An 18,958-nucleotide genomic window follows, 5' to 3' on the forward strand; every position below is an offset into this window, starting at 1 on the left:
GATGCTGGGTACTCACCTAAAGTCACATCTAACTTCTTCAGTGCTTTTCACGCTAGGTCTAATCTTAAGAAATTTTATCTCAATCCACCTGCCAGGGTGGGTCAACCTTAGAGGAAAAAGACTAAATGGAAGTTTCATGTTCTAAGTGAGTTGCATTAAAATGAATCATTAGATACTTGCATAGGTACAACTCACAGGGGGCATAACGATGAAAGAGATGGGGAAGTAGATGGAATGAGGACTATAGTACATTAGAAGGAGAGGGAATATTCTCTTTTTACCTCTTAGGATCCTTTCTGCTCGTTCTCTTACCTTGCTCCCTGTATACATACAAACTCTGCTTTCTCACTATTCTCATTCAAACACCAGTGTGCATCTAAACATTTTCCAGTTTTCTTCCTTGGCTTTGAAACTTGAGGTCACAGAATCAAAAGTTTGGTAAACATCTACCTCTACTTTGTGCTATTTTCCTCTTGTGGTAGGTACAATAGTGGTTCTTAAAAAATCCATGAATCCTATGCTTTTAAATCTAAAATGATGCATGAGAAGTCCCAAAGGTTTAATTGCTTTTCAAAGGGATCCTTCATCCAAATGGAAGGTTAAGAACCATTATAAGAAGTGGTGTCTCTCGGGCGCCTGGGTGGCTCAGTGGGTTAAGCCGCTGCCTTCGGCTCAGGTCATGATCTCAGGGTCCTGGGATCGAGTCCCGCATCGGGCTCTCTGCTCAGCAGGGAGCCTGCTTCCTCCTCTCTCTCTCTGCCTGCCTCTCTGCCTACTTGTGATCTCTGTCAAATAAAAAATAAAAAATCTTAAAAAAAAAAAAGAAGTGGTGTCTCTCCAAGTGTAGGCTGATGATCACCTGTATTAGAATCATTTAGGCTTTTTTAAAGGCAGATTCCTAGGTCTCACCTCCAAAGAAACAGTTGCCTTATAAACTATAAATAATCAGATATAACTCTAGAAAGGGTAATAAAAAGCCTCAGATCACATAATAAAGTTGCTATATATTTAAGTTCCTGTTTTCCATAAAAAGAAAATTTACCTTTGAAATTTGAAGTAGCAAGCTACTTCATCAGTGTCTCCAAATCTGCTTTGCATCGCAGTACTTGTCACACTCGGTAATGCATTATTTTTCGTGATTACCTTTAGATAATGATATCTAGTGTCAAGAGGGCAATTACCTCTGTCTTCCCCACACTCCACTGTCAACAAATTAAGCGAGACATCATTTTTAATACCGCCATCTAGTGGCAAACACAGCTATTACAGCCCCAGTTTTATAAAGTGTGTATAGCTCAATTGTTTTCCTACTTGTTTCTGCAAGTGCACATATTAATGGCATTTCTCCTGGAAACAGATTAACAGTATTCTTTTCCAAATTTTCATGTACATAGGATTCATATATGGAGTTGATAAATTTTAAAGTGCGTGTTTTATTTTTATCATTTTCTTAAGATTTTATTTATTGGAGAGAGGGACAGAGATAGAGCCAGAGCAGGGAGGAGAGGGAGAAGCAGGCTTCCCGCTGAGTGCAGAACCCTTACACGGAACTAGATCCCAAGACCCTGGGATCATGACCTGAGCTGCAGGCAGATGCTTAACTGACTGACACCTAGGTGCCCCAAAGTGTGTATTTTACACAACCTTTTCCTTAAATCTTTGGGTGTTGCCGGTTATTTTCTACTAGTGATCTTATATAACGCCATGAGAAATGAGAAGGTTTAGCAACAGATTTTCATGGTTGAGCTTTTAAAGTCTGTGGACTTGCATGCTTCTGGATATTTTATATTGCAAGCCCTATGTTCCCCGACCCCAAGCAGGATAAAAAACCCAGAAACAGATTTTATGTACAGAGAAACTTGATATAGGGGAGAGATGACTTTACAAATAAGTAGGTGAAAGGGTAGTATCGCTGCAAGGATAGCGGGTCTTCTGATGGGATGAAATCAGGGTTCTTGTTGGCTCTCAACCTTTCACAGCTTGCCCAGAAACAACGATCACAATCTCTCTCATGTACATAGCATATTAACTCTGAATTTCATTCTTGCTTCAGTTCCCATAGGGTCTGGAGCACAGAAAAGTCCGGACTCCTTAACTCCTACTCCAGTGTGACGCTCCCCATCCATTAGACGTGAAGTAAGGTTTAGTTAGGGCTCCTTGCTGACAAAAACATCGTTTTTATTGCGGAAAAGTTGGGCGTAAACAGAAGTAAAATCATGTTTATTCCCACCACTCAAGAATTTCTAATTTCCCAGGGCGCCTGCGTGGCTCAGTGGGTTAAGCCCCTGCCTTTGGCTCAGGTCATGATCCCAGGGTCCCGGGATTGAGCCCTTCAGTCGTGCTCTCTGCTCAGCGGGGCTGCCCTCTTCCTGCCTTTCTGCCTACTTGTGATCTCACTCTCTGTGTGTCAAGTAAATAAATAAAATATATTTTTTTTAAATAAATGCCTTGTGGGCACCCATAAGCTACAAGGATCTTCTTTTAAAAAAAAAAAAATTCTAATTTCCTAACATCCCATCGTTATGCTAAGTGGTTAACTGCATAAACACATCCTTTGTCTTTAAAAACCAGTGTCATTCATTGGTCACGTAGATTGTTTATATCAATGAGAGAGACATCTGAGTGCGTAAATCTATATCGCAGTGTCCCCCTTCACAAGCGCGGGAATTCGGAGTCGCTGACTGGCAGGGAATCGCAGCGGGTCAGCGCGAAGGATCAGAATCAGGTCCGGCAGAGAAACCGAAGCCAGGAAATAGAAAACGAAACCCCACCATTGCCACAGGCAGCGCCCGCCTAGCGCGCGTCCCACTACCCGCGCACGCGCCAGGAGCTGGGCTCGCGCCACCCCGCCAGGACGGCTACTGCGCAGGCACCCCGCTCGGAGACCGGAAGCGGAAGGCCTGTCGCGGCGAGTCGATACCTCAGTGAGCAATCGCCATGCGTGTGTTGGAAGAGCCGGGGCCTCAGCCCACAGCGACCGGGTGTGGGTGCGTGAAGCCGGCTCTGGAAACAGGTAACTTCTGAGAGATCAGCGGTTCCGCACCCAAAAAGAGGCCCGGGCGCAGGCCCCTGACCCGACTTCGGAACGGGATGTAAAATGCGACAACCTGAACCCAAGTGGGTCGTTGCAGTTCTTGGGAAGCCACGGATCACGTGCACTAGCGACCACGTGATTTTACTGAGGCGAGCGGCATGAGGTCATCTGTTCCGTTCCTGGTAGCTGTGGTTGGGTTGGGCTTGGCACCGTAGCTGGAACAGACACGTGCAGTGTAACAGCCTTTCTCACAGAGTTTTTGCTCACGTAGGAGAGACAGGATGTGAACGCTGGTGTTACGCGGGTTAGGAATTAATAAATACCCCCGAGAGAGGCATCCTGTGCTGTAGGAAGTGAGATGTGGAAAAGTTCTGGGGCGGAGAGGAGAGACAGGAAATCTTTTTTAACTGGGGCTGGAAAGTTGGGCATGAGTTTATTTTCACCTCATTACATAGAGCCGAATATTAACATTAGAAATTAGAAGACGCGGGTCCCTGGGTGGCTCAGTGGGTTAAGCCACTGCCTTCGGCTCGGGTCATGATCTCAGGGTCCTGGGATCGAGTCCCGCATCGGGCTCTCTGTTCGGCAGGGGTCCTGCTTCCTCCTCTCTCTCTGTCTGCCTCTCTGCCTACTTGTGATCTCTCTCTGTCAAGTAAATAAATAAAATCTTTAAAAAAAAAAAAAAAGAAATTAGAAGACGCAAATGGAAGAAAAAGTCTGCCATCACCCAGAGAAAACCGCTGTTAATATCCTGGTGCCTACCTTACATACTTGTTTCTGCGCATGCAGAAACAACTAGAAAATGAATTATGAATTAAGAATTATGAATTAAGAAACAACTAGAAAATGAATTATGTGACCCCACTGTCTTATAACGTCTTTCTAAAACATAAATTTCATATAAATGGGTGGCCATTAATAGTTTTAAGGGATTGCATAGTACTTTGCTTTAGAGATGTGTTCTAATCAATTTCTTACTGTTGGACTTCTAGGTTACTGCCAGTTTTCATTGTGAAGAAGATTCTTAAGACTGAAATGTTTGTGCATGTTATAAAAGTTTAACTTAGATTGAATTTACTAAAAGCACTGTTACTTGTAGAAGGGTGAGCTCATTAAAAAAAAATTGTTGCACAGTGCCAGATTACAGGCCTAATATTTTCATAGGCAGGAAGGAGCAGGGCTTAGAGGTCTACATAACACCAGACTGGGGAACTATAAATTTGAAATAGTGGATGGAGCAAGGAGGTTGGTTGGATTCAGATTGTAGAGAACCTTGAATACCAGGTTAAGAAATACAATGTCTGTTAACAGAAAAGTGAAAATTTTAGTTAGAGATAGCATATAATTAAGGAACTCAGGGTCTGGAGTACTGGTGTAGTGTATTTTAAGAAGGGGAGGGACCTGTGAATTATAGCAAGGGTAATTTTAGGGTCTGGGCAGGAGGGTCATTAGGACCTGAACTTTCTGTGAGCACTAAAACATACAGATAAACTTTGTGTACAAAAACTCTGGTTTTTCTCGTATTATTACACAGTTAGTACAATTGCAGTATTGTTAAAACAAGAGGAATGCCTAAGTAAGAGCTTAGAAAACCAAGTTTTGCTGAGCACTTTGCATGGCACTAGGTACTTTCCATATTTTTCCCATGATGTTGAAACATATTGTGAGGTTCTTCCCAACCAACTGTTAATTCTGCTGTGATAAGAATTCTTGTTTCTTTAACCCAAGCTTAGCTCAATGTCTGGCAGTTGTAGAATATTATGAAGTTTGCTAAACAAATGAAAACAAGACACAGGGATCCCGTCTTATTAGGTGAGGGGTCTTTTTTGGGCCATTTTTCTTTATGGCATTTTAATGAAGACCAGAGAATTGTTTGGCCTTAGTTTCTTCATCTCTAAGTTGTTTACCATCTTTATTCCACAGAAACATGGATGAGGATAAACAGAAGAATGCCTGTAAACATATTTGGGAAAATATTTTAAAGTCATCAAAAACATACACAATATGGAAGGGTCTTAGAATTGTAATACTGAGAAAGAAAAAGCAATTCTGAGAAGATAACGTGCAGTTTAATCCCAGTTTTTATGGAATTCAAAACAAAATAAATATTATCTAGGCATATGCATGTGATAAAATTATATTAAAGGTAGTGAGTGATAAAGATCCCATTCAGCCACCTGTTTATCTCAGGGAGAAAGGATGGGTTGCCATAGGAGAGAAGCAACATAAAAAGATAACATTTTGTTGGTAAAGCTCTTGTTCTTGTAATGGGTGGGTGGGTACACAGGATTTCAGAGTATTATGCTCTGTTATACATTTATTACATGTAATACTTTATATGTAGCCAATAAAACAGTTTTTATAAGTGAAAAGTAATGAAAGGTACTGTGAGGGACAACACCAGGCCTATAATCTTACCACTTGTGCTGGTAGATAGATTTAATTAATGGAAGCTGAAAATAAAATGATGGTCTAGAGTGTCTGTATGTCATCTCTTAAAAGAAGTTAGTAAATTTCATGAAATGTGGAAAAGAAAGTTACTTGTAAATTAAAAATGCTAGTTGTGGATACCTTGGACTTTAAACCTATATTGGTGCTGCCTTGCCAAGTTTTTGTCTTTTGAAAGGAGTTACTACTTAGGAAGAAAAAAGAGGATTTCTGATGATTTAAAAAATTTTGAATATTATACAAATTACAAAGTATAAAAATAGTCCAGAAATCTCACTATCCATTTTTACTATATTACCATGTCCATTTTACCAAAATGTTAACATTTTGGTGAAATATCCTTCCAGATAGCTTTCTAAGCATATACAGGTACATATTTAAATAGGTAAATGTATAAACAAATGTTCTTAAATGAGATATTCTTTCAATTTTTCACTTTCCTTTTTTTTTTTTTTAAAGATTTTATTTATTTACTTGAGAAAGAGAGCATGAGAGGGGAGAGGGTCAGAGGGAGAAGCAGACTCCCTGCTGAGCACGGAGCCCAATATGGTACTCGATCACTGTGGGACTTGATCCCTGGACTCCAGGATCATGACCTGAGCCGAAGGCAGTCACTTAAACAACTGAGCCACCTAGGCGCCCACTTTTTTTTTTTTTAAGATTTTATTTATTTATTTGACAGATCATAAGTAGGCAGAGAGGCAGACAGAGAGAGAGGGGAAAGCAGGCTTCCCGCTGAGCAGAGAGCCCAATGTGGGTCTCGATGCCAGGACCCTGAGATCATGACCTGAGCTGAAGGCAGAGGCCAAACCAACTGAGCCACCCAGGTGCCCCTCACTTTCCATTTTAACCAGTTTAGACTTAAACAATCCTTTTTTTTTCCAAGTAACATGAATTTTTTGAGTACCTACCCCCTTACATGCAATGTACTAGGCCGAGAATGTAGCAGTGAACAAGGTAGAAATACTGCTGCCCACATGGAGCTTACATTCTAGGGGCAGAGAGCTACTAGACCAAGCCTAACCTAAAATCTTTTCTGTCTGTAGATATTTTAGTAGTATGATTATGATCCCATGCACTCCCTTTATTGCTTAAACTACTTTGTTTCATATATTCTGTTCCTTTTTTTTTTTTTTTAAGATTTTTATTTATTTACTTGACAGAGAGTATAAGCAGGGGGAGCAGCAGGCAGAGGGAAAAGAAGCAAGCTTCCCGTTAAGCAGGGGGCCCAAAGCGGGGCTTGATCCCAGGGATCCTGACCTGAACTGAAGGCAAATGCTTAACTGACTGAACCACCCAGTTCTGTTCTTTTTAGTTGAATGTATGCTTATTTGGAACATGTTTCCCCCACTATCTGAAAGTAGGTCATTTCTATGAAATTTTTCGTAACCTGAAATGGCGTAATGCGAAGAAGCAATTACCATTAATTTATGTGGAAAAATTGTTGAATGTTCCCAGACCCCAAAAATTACCTCTCTTAGACTTTTCTGTTACTTCAGGACACATATTGTTAGTTGATGCACAAAATAAATTAAGATAAAGCACAGATGCTCACAGACACAGTTCAAAGCTCTGGTGGCTTGATGCTCAGATGCTGAGTGTAGTTCCTGGGGAAGGACCTGGGTGGGGCTGATCTCACTGCTTGGGGTGCACCCTGCATCTATAACAGCTTGCTGCAAAACAAATGCTGAGCACTTTCCACTTTAGCCTTTTTTTTTTTTTTTTCGTAAAATCAAACATTCTCTTTGGATTTCTTTTGATTAGCAAAAACAGGTACTGAGGTAGGTCTTTCACAAACACACAGTGGCTTACATGAAGCTTGTGAAAAGCATGAGGATGTCTGTATACAATCTCTGTCTCCTTATCTTTTGTTATTCTTTGCCTGATCTTTCACACTTCAGCCAATCAAAATAACTTGTTCTCTGCATGTGCTGTCGCACTTGTCCTTAAACTTTGTGCATATTATTCCCTCTATTTTATTTAAAAAATATTTTTAAAGAATTCATTTATTCTTGGGGTGTGTGAGTGGCTCAGTCATTAAGGGTCTGCCTTCGGCTCCGGCCGTGATCCCAGGATGCTGGAATCCAGCCCCACATTGGGCTTTCTGCTCAGCAGGAAGCCTTCTTCTCCCTTTCCAACTCCCCTTTCTTGTGATCCCTTTCTTGCTGTGTTTCTCTTTGTCAAATAAAACCTTTAAAAACAAAAAAACAAAAATTTCATTTTTGTTTTGTTTAAAACCAAAAAGTTCATTTATTCTTTAGAGTATGCACACAAGCGTGAGCAGAGGAAGGGACAGGGGAGGGGGGAGGGAGAGGGAGAGAATGTGGAGAAGACTCCATGCTTGGCAGAGAGCCCAACTTGCAGCTCGATCTCACAATCCTGAGATCATGACCTGAGCAGAAAGCAAGAGTTGAGACGCTTAACTGACTGAGTCACGCAGGTGCCCCAATTCCCTCTATTTTAAATGCTCTTTTATTTTTATTTATTTGACACATAGAGAGAGGTCACACGTAGGCAGAGAGGAGGCAGAGAGAGAGGGAGAAGCAGGCTGCCCGCTGAGCAGAGAGCCCAATGCAGGGCTCGATCCCAGGACCCTGAGACCATGACCTGAGCTGAAGGCAGAGGCCAACCCACTGAGCCACCCAAGCGCCCCTAAATACTCTTAGTTCTGACCAAAGTCACATACCTTAGTAATGGTAACATTGAATTTGAGTTATGGTCATAGTAGAACTTCTGAGAATTTCTCTTGTCTTTTTTTTTTTTCAAATGATTTTATTTATTTATTTGACAGAGATCACAAGTAGGTAGAGAGGCAGGCAGAGAAAGAGAGGGAAGCAGGTTCCCTGCTGAGCAGAGAGCCTGATGCAGGGCTCCCTCCCAGGACCCTAAGATCATGACCTGAGCCGAAGGCAGAGGCTTAGTCCACTGAGCCACCCAGGTGCCTCGAGCCCCCTGTCTTTCTTAGACCTTTACTCTCTCTGGCTGTCAAAAGGGATATAATAATATGTGTGTGGTGATGATATATTTATTTATATGTATTCATGACATATGAATCATTTTTAATAGTTGCGTAACACTTGGTAGATGCTAAAATTATGAAATCAGTGCATTAAAGAAAACATGTTTTCCTACATCTCTATTTGACATTTTGACTAATGATTTCTTACCTACTTTTCTTCTGTAGGGAATCTTTTAACTGAGCCAATTGGCTACTTGGAATCCTGTTTCTCAGCCAAGAATGGTACTCCAAGGCAGCCGTCTATTTGTAGCCATTCACGGGCTTGTTTGAGAATTAGAAAGAGCATCTTTAATAATCCTGAACATTCTTTGATGGGTTTAGAACAGTTTTCTCATGTGTGGTAAGTTGTTTTATGGTTAGAAGTGGGTCTTCGGGTAAGAACCTGCTCTTGAGTAAAGTACTCCCATCGAAGGCAACCTTAGAGTCTGCCCTCCAGACCACACTTAGCTGTTGCATGGAATTCCTGTTGCATATTCACACACGTGACTGTAGGCATAACTTGGGCATTCTCACGGAAGCTTGGGATCCACTGAGGGGACTCGTTCCATTTGCAGTTGGTCCTGATTGTGATGAATGCCTTCTGTTGAGTTGTACTCTATGGACCTTCGTAATTCTGCCTGTAAGTCATTATTCTGTCCTCTGGACCAGGGGTCAGCAAGCTACAGGCCATGGACCAAATCCATCTACCCCTCCATCTTTGTTTTTTCCCCATCTTTCTAAATAAGTTTATGGGAACATAGCCATTCCCGTTCATTTATAAATTGTGTGTGGCTGCTTTTGTGGTACAGTGGCAGAGTTGAATGGTTACAACAGACTTGTTGGCATGTAAACTCAAATACTTAGCGTATGACCCTTTACAGGAAAAGTTTGCAGACTCTGCTCTAGACCATTAACAATTAAGTTTGTTCTTGCTAAGAGACAAAAGAGACTTTAGAAATCTGGATACTCTAAATGAAGTGTTACATATATTAGCACCTGTGTTATACTAGTGTTACTGTCACTTGGAATTCTGTCTCTATCCATTTTTACCCACTCCAGCATCACCAGTATGACTTGGTCTGATTTTACTGGGGAAGACCTAAAATGAAGTATTTATTCTGAGATAGCTTATGTTTTTGTTAATTTGGAGATGTGGGTAGAGTAAAAGCAACATGTGTCTGGCATAGTTTGTATGATCTTGGTTAAATTAATTAAATTAAGAACATTGCTGATATATAAAAAAATGGGTCCAGATCTATATAAAGAGATTTTTTGTATCCCTCCTATTTGTCTTCTCTCTCATCCTTAGCTCCAGCACTCTTCAGAAATTTTTATTGTTAATAGCTTGGTTACATGCTACCAGGCCTTTTCTTTTTCTTTTTCTTTTTTAATAGGTATAGAAGCATAAACATACATACCGGGGTAGGTGTTTGTTTTAAACAATGGATTATGTTTTCTTTTTTTTTTTTTAAGATTTTATTTATTTGACAGACAGAGATCACAAGCAGGCAGAGAGGCAGGCAGAGAGAGAGAGAGGAGGAAGCGGACTCCCTGCTGAGCAGAGAGCCTGATGCGGGACTCGATCCCAGGACCCTGAGATCATGACCTGAGCCGAAGGCAGCGGCTTAACCCACTGAGCCACCCAGGCGCCCTGGATTATGTTTTCTTCATTTAACAGTGTATATCATGACAATGCATACAGATTTCTTCTTTTTGCTTTAATGGCTGTCTCTTATTGCAAAATAGAGATATGACATGATTTGACCACTCTTTTGTTAATGGATAGTTATTTTACTATTATAGTAATGCTGTAGCAAACCTTCTTAGACACAGATCTTGGCACATGTACATTTTCACAAATAAGTATCAGAAATGGTTATATTGAGCTAGAGGGTGTGCATATTTATAATTTTGGAGGGCTACTGCCAAACTGCTCTAAAAAGCTTAATTTGTGTATTGTAAATGAAAACAGTGTATGAAAATGACCTTTTCTTACATTCTTGCTAACACTGTCTATGTTCCAGTTTTTCTGCATTTTGTCAGACAGGGAAAAACAAGATTTTTTTTTTTCAAAGATTTTATTTATTTACTTGACACAGAGAGGGAGAGAGAGAGAGAGAGAGAGATCACAAGTAAGCAGAGAGACAGGCAAAGAGAGAGGGGAAAGCAGGTTCCCCGCTGAGCAGAGAGCCTGATGTGGGGCTCGATCCCAGGACCCTGAGATCATGACTGGAACCGAAGGCAGAGGCCCAACCCACTGAGCCACCCAGGTGCCCCCAAAACAAGATATTTTTTAAAGATTTTGTTTATTATTTGAGAGAGAGAGTGAGCATGCACACACATGGATAGAGGGGCAGAGGGAGAGAATCCTAAGCGGGGATTGATCTCACCACCTTGAGATCATGACCTGAGCTGAAATCAAGAGTCAGATGCTCAACCGACTGAGCCATCCAGGTGACCTGAGAAAAACAGTATTTTATTTTTCAGTTAAATTTCTTAATTATTAGTGAGGTTCAACATCTTTTCATTTGATTGCTGTTATTTCTTACTCTTTTGTCAATTCATGTTCTTTGCTTAGTTTCTTTCTTTTTTTTCTTTTTTAAATATTTTATTTATTTGTTTGACCAACAGAGATCACAAGTAGGCAGAGAGGCAGGCAGAGAGAGAGGGGGAAGCAGGCTCCCTGCTGAGCAGAGAGCCCAATTCGGGACTCGATCCCAGGACCCTGAGATCATGACCTGAGCTGAAGACAGAGGCTTAACCCACTGAGCCACCCAGGCGCCCCTCTTTCTTTTTTTAAAAGATTTTATTTATTTATTTGACAGAGAGTGACATAGCGAGAGAAGGAACACAAGCAGGGAGAGTGGGAGAAGGAGAAGCAGGCTCTGCACCAAGAAGGGAGCCCAATGTGGGACTCAATCCCAGGACTCTGGGATCATAACCTGAACCGAAGGTAGATGCCTAACAACTGAGCCACCCAGGCGCCCCATCTTTGCTTAATTTCTTATAATGAGTTCCCCTTTGTGATTTGTAGGAACAGTTTATATACCACAGATATTAACCCATTATCTATTGTACATGTAGCAAACGTTTTCTCCTGGGATAACATTTTATAGTCATAAATTTAATGATTTAATGAGTTTGAATCTGTTATTGTTTCTCTTTATGGTTTCCTGCTTTTCTGTTTTATTTAGGAAGACCCAGTGAAGTTATTTAACATTTCTTAAATGTTAAATGGCTCATTCTTAAAATGGAGGTTAAATTACAAGTCCTGGGCTTGTTAAGAGAGTTAAATAAGTATAAAAATGTGTAGCAGACTTAGTGGCAAATAGCAGGCTCTTACTTCATAAATAATGCTTATTCAGGCACTTGACAAATATTTGTAAAAGTTCCTGCAACATACCGGTAATTGTGTTAGGATATAGAGATAAGACGCTGCCTTCCTTCAAGGAATGAGAATGGCATTATTTTTTTCCCCACTGATTACATTTTAGTACCGTTAAAAAGCATTCCTTCAGCTTTAACTTGTGGGATAAAAGATTAAAGTTTTTTTCCCCCATAAAATTATTATGATAAATTCATTTAGTATTCTTTCCTTACTTAGTGGTTTGGTTTATTTTCAATAGGATTTTGTTTGTTTTTCACAAAAATGGTCATTTGAGCTGTAAGGCAAAAGTGCAGCCTCCTAGGCTGAATGGCATCAAGACTGGAGTTTTCTCCACAAGGAGCCCACATCGTCCCAATGCGATAGGACTGACCCTGGCCAAACTGGAAAAGGTAGAAGGTAACAAATTTCATTTCTACTTTTATCTTTTTTCCTTCTCTAAAAGAAGTCTTATAAAACAAACATAGTATTAACTGGCTGTTATTCGGAGGAGTACCAGTGGTGTTAACCCCTGGGGATTACCAGGCATGGAAGAAGAAATGACTAAAAAAGAATGTCACCCTTTGAAATCAGCTCTCATAGGATGCTCAGAGTTTAATTATATCATCCCATATATTAGAAACTATTACATTATTAAAAAATAATTAAATTAGTAACCAAATTTTCTCTGACTTAGAATATAGTAAATACAAAATTATTCAACAATAATTGGACACATTCAGAATTAACAGAGAATAACTGCTTGTATGTGTAGATATGGTAAACATGTAGGGTGGTGGTGTATTATTTCTTCCTTGCACTTTGAGGAGATGAACATATGCTGTGGTTGTAGTACACCTGTTAACTCTGATGTGTGGCAGAGGGTCTGCTATGAATTGCAGTATAATAACATTTAAACACCTGTCAGATTGTGGAAGTACCTGGGTAGAATACCAGGTTCATTTTAACTGTGTATTCAGATATAGCGTAGTTACTGGGCCATACATTTTTTGGAAGCATCCATGGTGTTTTTTTTTTTTTTAAGTATAATTGACGTATTAGTTTCAAGCGTACAGTATGGTTCAATATTTATATACGTTGTGAAATCATCACCGCAATAAGTCTAGATATTATTTGTCACCATATAGTTTAAAATATTTTTTCAAAGTGTGAACTTTGAGGATCTACTCTCAACAACTTTCAAATATATGATACAATATTACTGACTGTGCTGTACATGACATCCCTAAGACTTATTGTATCATTGGGAGTTTGTATCTCCTGATCCCTTTGACCCATTTCATTTATCTCCTTACTCTGTTCCCTCTGGCCACCAGTGATCTGTTCTCTGTATCTTTGAGTTTTGGTTTGTTTTGTTTGTTAGTAAAGCATCTCGTTCTTGGATCACTCTGACTAACAATAAGCACATTTGTTGGAGAGGCAGAAGACTGGAGGTCAGGAGTCCATTCTAGGCTTTAGCTTCCTGGTTTGTAAAGTGGGTGAAGGAGTAGGACCTGCCCTCTCTGGGACTACATAGTATTTTCTTTTCTTTAATTTTTAAAATTTTTTTAGGATCTTATGAGACAAAAGCTGTGAGTACTTTTCAGGCTACTTAGTGCTAAATAGGTAAGATCAGTTATTTTGTTTGTTTTTTGCCAGAACTTGAACTCCGTCCCCTGGGTTATATTCAGCCTAGCCTTGGATAGGTTTTCCAAGAAAATTCTGAAGGCAGTTCAACTTGAGCTTTGTCAATTTGTGATAGCCAACCAGCTTGAGTAATAGTACTGAACTTTTTTTTTTAAAGATTTTATTTATTTATTTATTTGACAGACAGAGATCACAATTAGGCAGAGAGGCAGGCAGAGAGAGAGGAAGGGAAGCCAGCTCTCGAGAGCCTGATGCGGGGCTCGATCCCAGGACCCTGGGATCATGACCTGAGCCGAAGGCAGAGGTTTTAACCCACTGAGCCACCCAGGGGCCCTATTACTGAACATTTTATTATCATTTGTGCATCCCGCACATATTTTCTGAGCACTGTGTATATGCCAGGCATTGTTCTAGGTGCTGAGGGTATAGTGGTAAACAAATTAGATAAAAATCCATGCATTGTGCTCGCTTCAGCAGCACATATGCTAAAATTGGAACCATGCAGAGATGATTAGTATGGCCCCTGCACAAGGATGACACACAAATTCATGAAGCGCTCTGTATTTTTTCAGGTTTTAATATATCCTGTTATGATGTCATCACTTGCAGTTCTCATTATTAAACTATTGTGTGTCACCAAAAACAGTAGATAAAAATAAAAATTTACACACACACACACACACACACACACACACACACAATCCCTGCATTGAAGAAGAACTTAAAATTCTCATGGGGGAGCTCAAATTAGAAATGTAAAAGGCAAACACAATAACACTATAGACATTCTTACAAGTAAGTGTTATGATGACTACTAGTGGTTGCATGGTGCTTTACAGTTTATAAAGCGTGTTGAGGTGCGTTATCGCTCTGTGGCTGTTTGGGTTTGATAGGGTAGCAGTCCTCCTCCTATGGATGAGGAAGCTGAGGCTCTTTAATGTTTGATAATACGCCTAATAGCATCCAGCCAGGGGGTTGTGTAAGTCTAAATCCCAATAACGTTTATGTATACTACAATGCTTTCTTCCTTCTGCAGACATTGTTGGGCATATCTGTTAGTTAGGAAGTCCAAAGTCATTATTCCAAAGTTCCAGGCTCATTCGTAGTGAGCATGTTTTAGAAATCAGTCCTCTGTTAGTCTTGTTTTTCTTAAATGGAGACAGAATGGAATGTGATCATATGCAATTTTTTGATTCTCATTTGGCCAATTTCCCAAGAATCAAGTTAGTAGAATCTGCACCAGTAGCAGGCACTGGACATGCAGCTGTATAAGTGAGACAAAAGACCTGTTAATATTTGGCAGTGGTGACTTATGTTCTGTTTAAGTGTTTGAGTCTTGATGGATGTGTTGATTTCCATTGCTGTGTAACAAATTACCATACACTTTATTGTTTTTTTTTTTTTTTATTTCTTTAAAGATTTTCTTTATTTGAGAGAGAGAGAAAGAGAGCACGAGGGGAGGGGAGGGGCAAAAGGAGTGGGAGAAGCAGACTCCCCACTGAGCAGGGGCTTGATACCAGGCTTGATCCCGGGATCTTGGGATCATGACCTGAGCCCAAAGGCAGACACTTACCCGACTGAGCCACCCAGACGCCCCTACTTAGTCAGTTTAAACAACACACATTTATTATCTCTTTGAAATATTACTATGTTTCATAATAATTAGTTTAGAAATATGGGAACAGCTAAGCCAGTCCTCTGCTTAGGATCTTACCAGGCTGCAAATAAGGTGTGATCTAGATGAGTTCTTATGTGGAGGCTTAACTGGGGAATAATTTGCTTCCAGGCTCACTCATGTTGTTGGCAGAATTCATTTCCTTGTAGTTGTGGAACTGAGAGCCACAGTTGCTTGCAGGTTGTTGGCTGGTGGCTGCCCTCAGCTCCTAAAGGCTTCTGCAGTGCCTTGCCTTTTGGGCTTTCTCAGGGTGGTTGCTTACTTCATCAAGCCCACCAGGAGAATATCTCGGAGTGAATCTGCCTGCAGGCACAGGAGTCTTAGATAATGTAACACAGTCATTGGAGTGATATCAAGTCACACTCAAAAGATGGGGATTATCCAAGGGTGTGAACACCAGGAGGTGTGCATTCTGGGGGCCACTTTCGTGTATATTTGCCACAGTGGAAATCCTCATTGAGCCCACAGAGACATACTGAAGACTCTGCTATGTCTGAAACAGAGTTAGAAGCCCCAGTGATGGAAAAATGAGTCAGTGCTCAAGGGCCTACCCACACTGTCTAGGGAGAGAGACTGACTAGGTCATTGCCAGACCATATGAAAAGGGGTGTAGTAGAGGTTTTTACATAGGTTTCTCTGTGGAACACAGAGGAAATAGTGCTTATGTGTGGAAGAGCCAGAAAGGCTCTGTAGGCGAGGTTTCATAGAGGAGCCCTAAAGAGCATGTAGGAGTTTCACAGGTGAAGAAGAGGATGGGTTTCCAGGCAGAATGAAAAGGGTGTGTTGGCACCAGGTATAAGAAAACCTGGTGTGTAAGAGAATTGTGAGTAAGCTTGGTGAGGCATAAGCAGATGATGTTGATTCTTAATTGTTTGTACCGTTCTTCCTTGTTATGATTTCTAAGAGGATGTGTTTTTCATATTATAGGTGGAGCTATATATCTTTCTGGAATTGACATGATTCATGGCACACCTGTCCTAGACATAAAGCCCTACATAGCTGAGTATGACTCCCCACAAAATTTGATTCAGCCTCTACAGGACTTTAATTTACAGAATAACCAATATAAATCCCAAAACACATTCCAGTCTGATGGCAAGACTGACCACTATGACCAGCGACAGCTCTCAAGGTGTGATAAACCACAAGCCTGTAGTCACACTAAGGAAAAACCTAAATGTGAAGATGGAACTTCAGGAACAAACTACATGAAACATGATAACTCAACAAAAATCCAGCAAAACTCCCCTCAGCCCAGGGAAATAGCTGCAGATTTGGGTGTAGAATCAAGAAGTGATCAGAGTCTGAGTGTGGCAGAAGAACAAATTGGCTCAAATTGTCCGGGGAAGAGCTTTTCAGAGGAAGGTACAGAAAAGAGGCTAAAGAGAGGGAAGGAAGCAGTGGTTGCACAAGGAAACAGTGCGGAGATGCAGCCGGTGGTTCGTCAGTGTCCTTCCAGGATGGCTGGTGCAGCCCACTGCAGCGCGGTCCCTGACTGGGTTAGAGAGGCCCCTGTGGCCCCCTTGGAAGTCCGCTTCACTCCTCACGCAGAGACGGACCTCGAGCACCTCAGTTCAGAAGGTGAGCCAGGTACCCTCTGTCTTTTAGTTTGGAATGAGAGCTTTAGCCAAATTTGGTATTTCTGAGGGCAATTATATAGAGGATTTGTCAGTATGACTGGTTATACGAACTGTAGGAGTATAAAATTCTGTTTGGGCAACAGCACCATCTGACGACGAGCCTTCTTCAGCACAGTGAGTCCCAGACACTCAGTGAAGTGTTTGCTGAGAATGGCTCCTGCCTCGTGAGGTGGTGCATGATTTAGGGCCTCTTGTCAGTCTGTTACAGTAGTTCCTGGAGTTTTCAAACAGCGTTCAGAAGCTAAATTGTGCTCATTCTATACTTGGATTAAGTTTTTTCATGTTTTACTCTCTGACTAGAGAAATATCCCACCTTATTCTGTCAGACGGCTGATAGCTCTCCCTGTGGCACGGAGCCTAGGAGTAGAAGGGAAGTCTCTTAGCACAGTAATTGTCCCTGTAAAAAGTCCCAGCACTGGAGACGTGCCCTTTACTGTAGAAGAGAGGCCAAAGGGCTTTTACTTGGACTCGTTTACTTTAACACACAGTTTGTAATAGATGCCCTCCCCTGGTTCCCCAGCCCGTAGCAGATGTGAGGCAGCAGTCTAGAAGGAAGGTGGCTGCAACGAGCCCATAAGAACAGCCAGTTGGTTGCCAAGGACATGTCTGATTTCATGTGCCACTCCACGGTGTGTTTCTTATTCTTTCTGAAGGCTTTATGTTTAAACAAAGCATCTGATTTTTAAATTGAGCTCTTTATTTTAAAAGTTTTGTTTATGAAAGTTGTTTCCTCATTGTATACAGAGGAAGGTCAGTTTTAAAGGGATTTTGTGAAAGAACAAAGAAAGCAGTGTTGCTCAGAATATACTTTATATTTCTACTTACCCTTTCACCTGCAGTTAGCAGTGATTGCTTCTTACTTTGGAAAGTTTTATCTTTTTCAAACTATAGTGCTGGGTGTCTGAGAGGTTATAATGTGCCTTGTTGATTTGAAAAAGCACTAAAAAGAGAAATTAAATGTAACTATAAAACAGGGACTGATTTGGACCAGCAGAATTTGGAGTTAATACAGAAATAAGAAATGGCCCTGTCAGAAGCTTTAGAGTCTAAAAAAGATAAAAGATACTGAAATGGTGGCTGTGTGTTGGTGGTAGGAGTGGGGGGGATTGGCACTGGAATGGAGTGCTTATGGGCACATGACAGGGAAAAGGATTATGACTTGGGGAGCAGGGAGAAAATTTGGGAGTACTTCCTGGAGGAAAAAGTATTTGAGCTGAGCCTAGAAGAATAAGTAGGCAGAGAAGTGATGGAAGGGCACCTGTGCCAAATGAACAACTGTGCAAAGTCCTGAAGCTTTTACCAGGTATACTGTTAGTGAAGAGCGGGATGTTTCTGGAATTACTCTTTTTTGAGTGGCCTTGGAGTCATTTCATGAGCCATGCAGTAAAGGAATCTTAGCACTGCATAATTGGTCCTTAATGGGATTTTTTTTTTTTTTTTTAATAAGGATTCCACATGATCAGCAGTTGAATTGGTCCTTGGTTTTTGAACAAAGATCGAACTTCATGACTTTATTTATGAACTTACTACCCAAGTGATTTTGGCTGTTTTCTAAAAACTGAATTTACTTTCAAAAGAATAAAGATCCACCACCACTCCACATGGTATTTTGAACGGGAACAACATTGTTTAAAGCACATGCCTTCCTGGGAGGGCCTGGCCTTTATTTGGATGTATGTTATGTTGTAGCTATTAAAAATTAAGTCACAGTTAATTTTTTATTTAAGTTTTGTTCATACTGTATTTTTAAAAATTAAAATACATCCGTGATGACACAGATGTAGGAAGTTTTGCCACTTAATAGGGTGTACGTCTGTTTACCTGTACATCCTCACCTTGGTGGTTTGGGGTGGCTTGTTCTCTAGTGATGGTATTTAACTTTCTCAGAGTATTTATACTACTATTTTTCAGGACTCTCCCAAGTCCTCGTTCCTTAGGGAGTGTGGTGTTACTTTAACTAGGGCTGTGACACCAGCTCTCTGAGACACCATCCCTTGCTTATGGCTGGTGCTCTGGGTATAGGTGGGTTTAGTCTTCTTTCTTGTGGCTTTCTGAGAGTGCTGGGACTGTCATGCATTTCCCTGACCATGCCTCCATTCTGAGAAGAAATGGAATGACAAGGAATCAAATCAGAGTCGACATTGAACATAGA

At 40.8% G+C, this 18,958-nt stretch overlaps 1 protein-coding gene and 1 non-coding gene across 8 annotated transcripts in view; both read left to right on the forward strand.

Annotated features, from left to right (window-relative positions):
• The first annotated feature begins 2,863 nt into the window (after positions 1–2,863).
• The window catches only part of TRMO (tRNA methyltransferase O), a 51,109-nt gene continuing 35,014 nt past the window's right edge, over positions 2,864–18,958 (forward strand). For 3 of the 7 annotated variants that reach the window (XR_009406262.1, XR_009406263.1, XM_059411229.1), the window contains exons 1-4: positions 2,877–3,013; positions 8,667–8,841; positions 12,107–12,264; positions 16,094–16,747. Coding sequence is in view for 4 of the 7 variants with exons in the window: in XM_059411229.1 (XP_059267212.1) it covers positions 2,938–3,013; positions 8,667–8,841; positions 12,107–12,264; positions 16,094–16,747 (1,063 nt within the window). In the remaining 3 variants the exon portion in view is untranslated. Of the gene's footprint in view, positions 3,014–8,666; positions 8,842–11,305; positions 11,434–12,106; positions 12,265–16,093; positions 16,748–18,958 lie in introns of those variants that run through there. The other 4 variants (XM_059411230.1, XM_059411231.1, XM_059411232.1 and 1 more) reach the window with 4 other exon arrangements.
• LOC132025211 (U6 spliceosomal RNA) lies at positions 13,953–14,059 on the forward strand. The gene has a single exon (XR_009406476.1). It is a non-coding gene; the product is annotated as a U6 spliceosomal RNA (small nuclear RNA).

This window comes from Mustela nigripes, chromosome 9 (assembly GCF_022355385.1).
Source record: "Mustela nigripes isolate SB6536 chromosome 9, MUSNIG.SB6536, whole genome shotgun sequence".
In the NCBI taxonomy this organism is placed as follows: Eukaryota; Metazoa; Chordata; class Mammalia; order Carnivora; family Mustelidae; genus Mustela; species Mustela nigripes.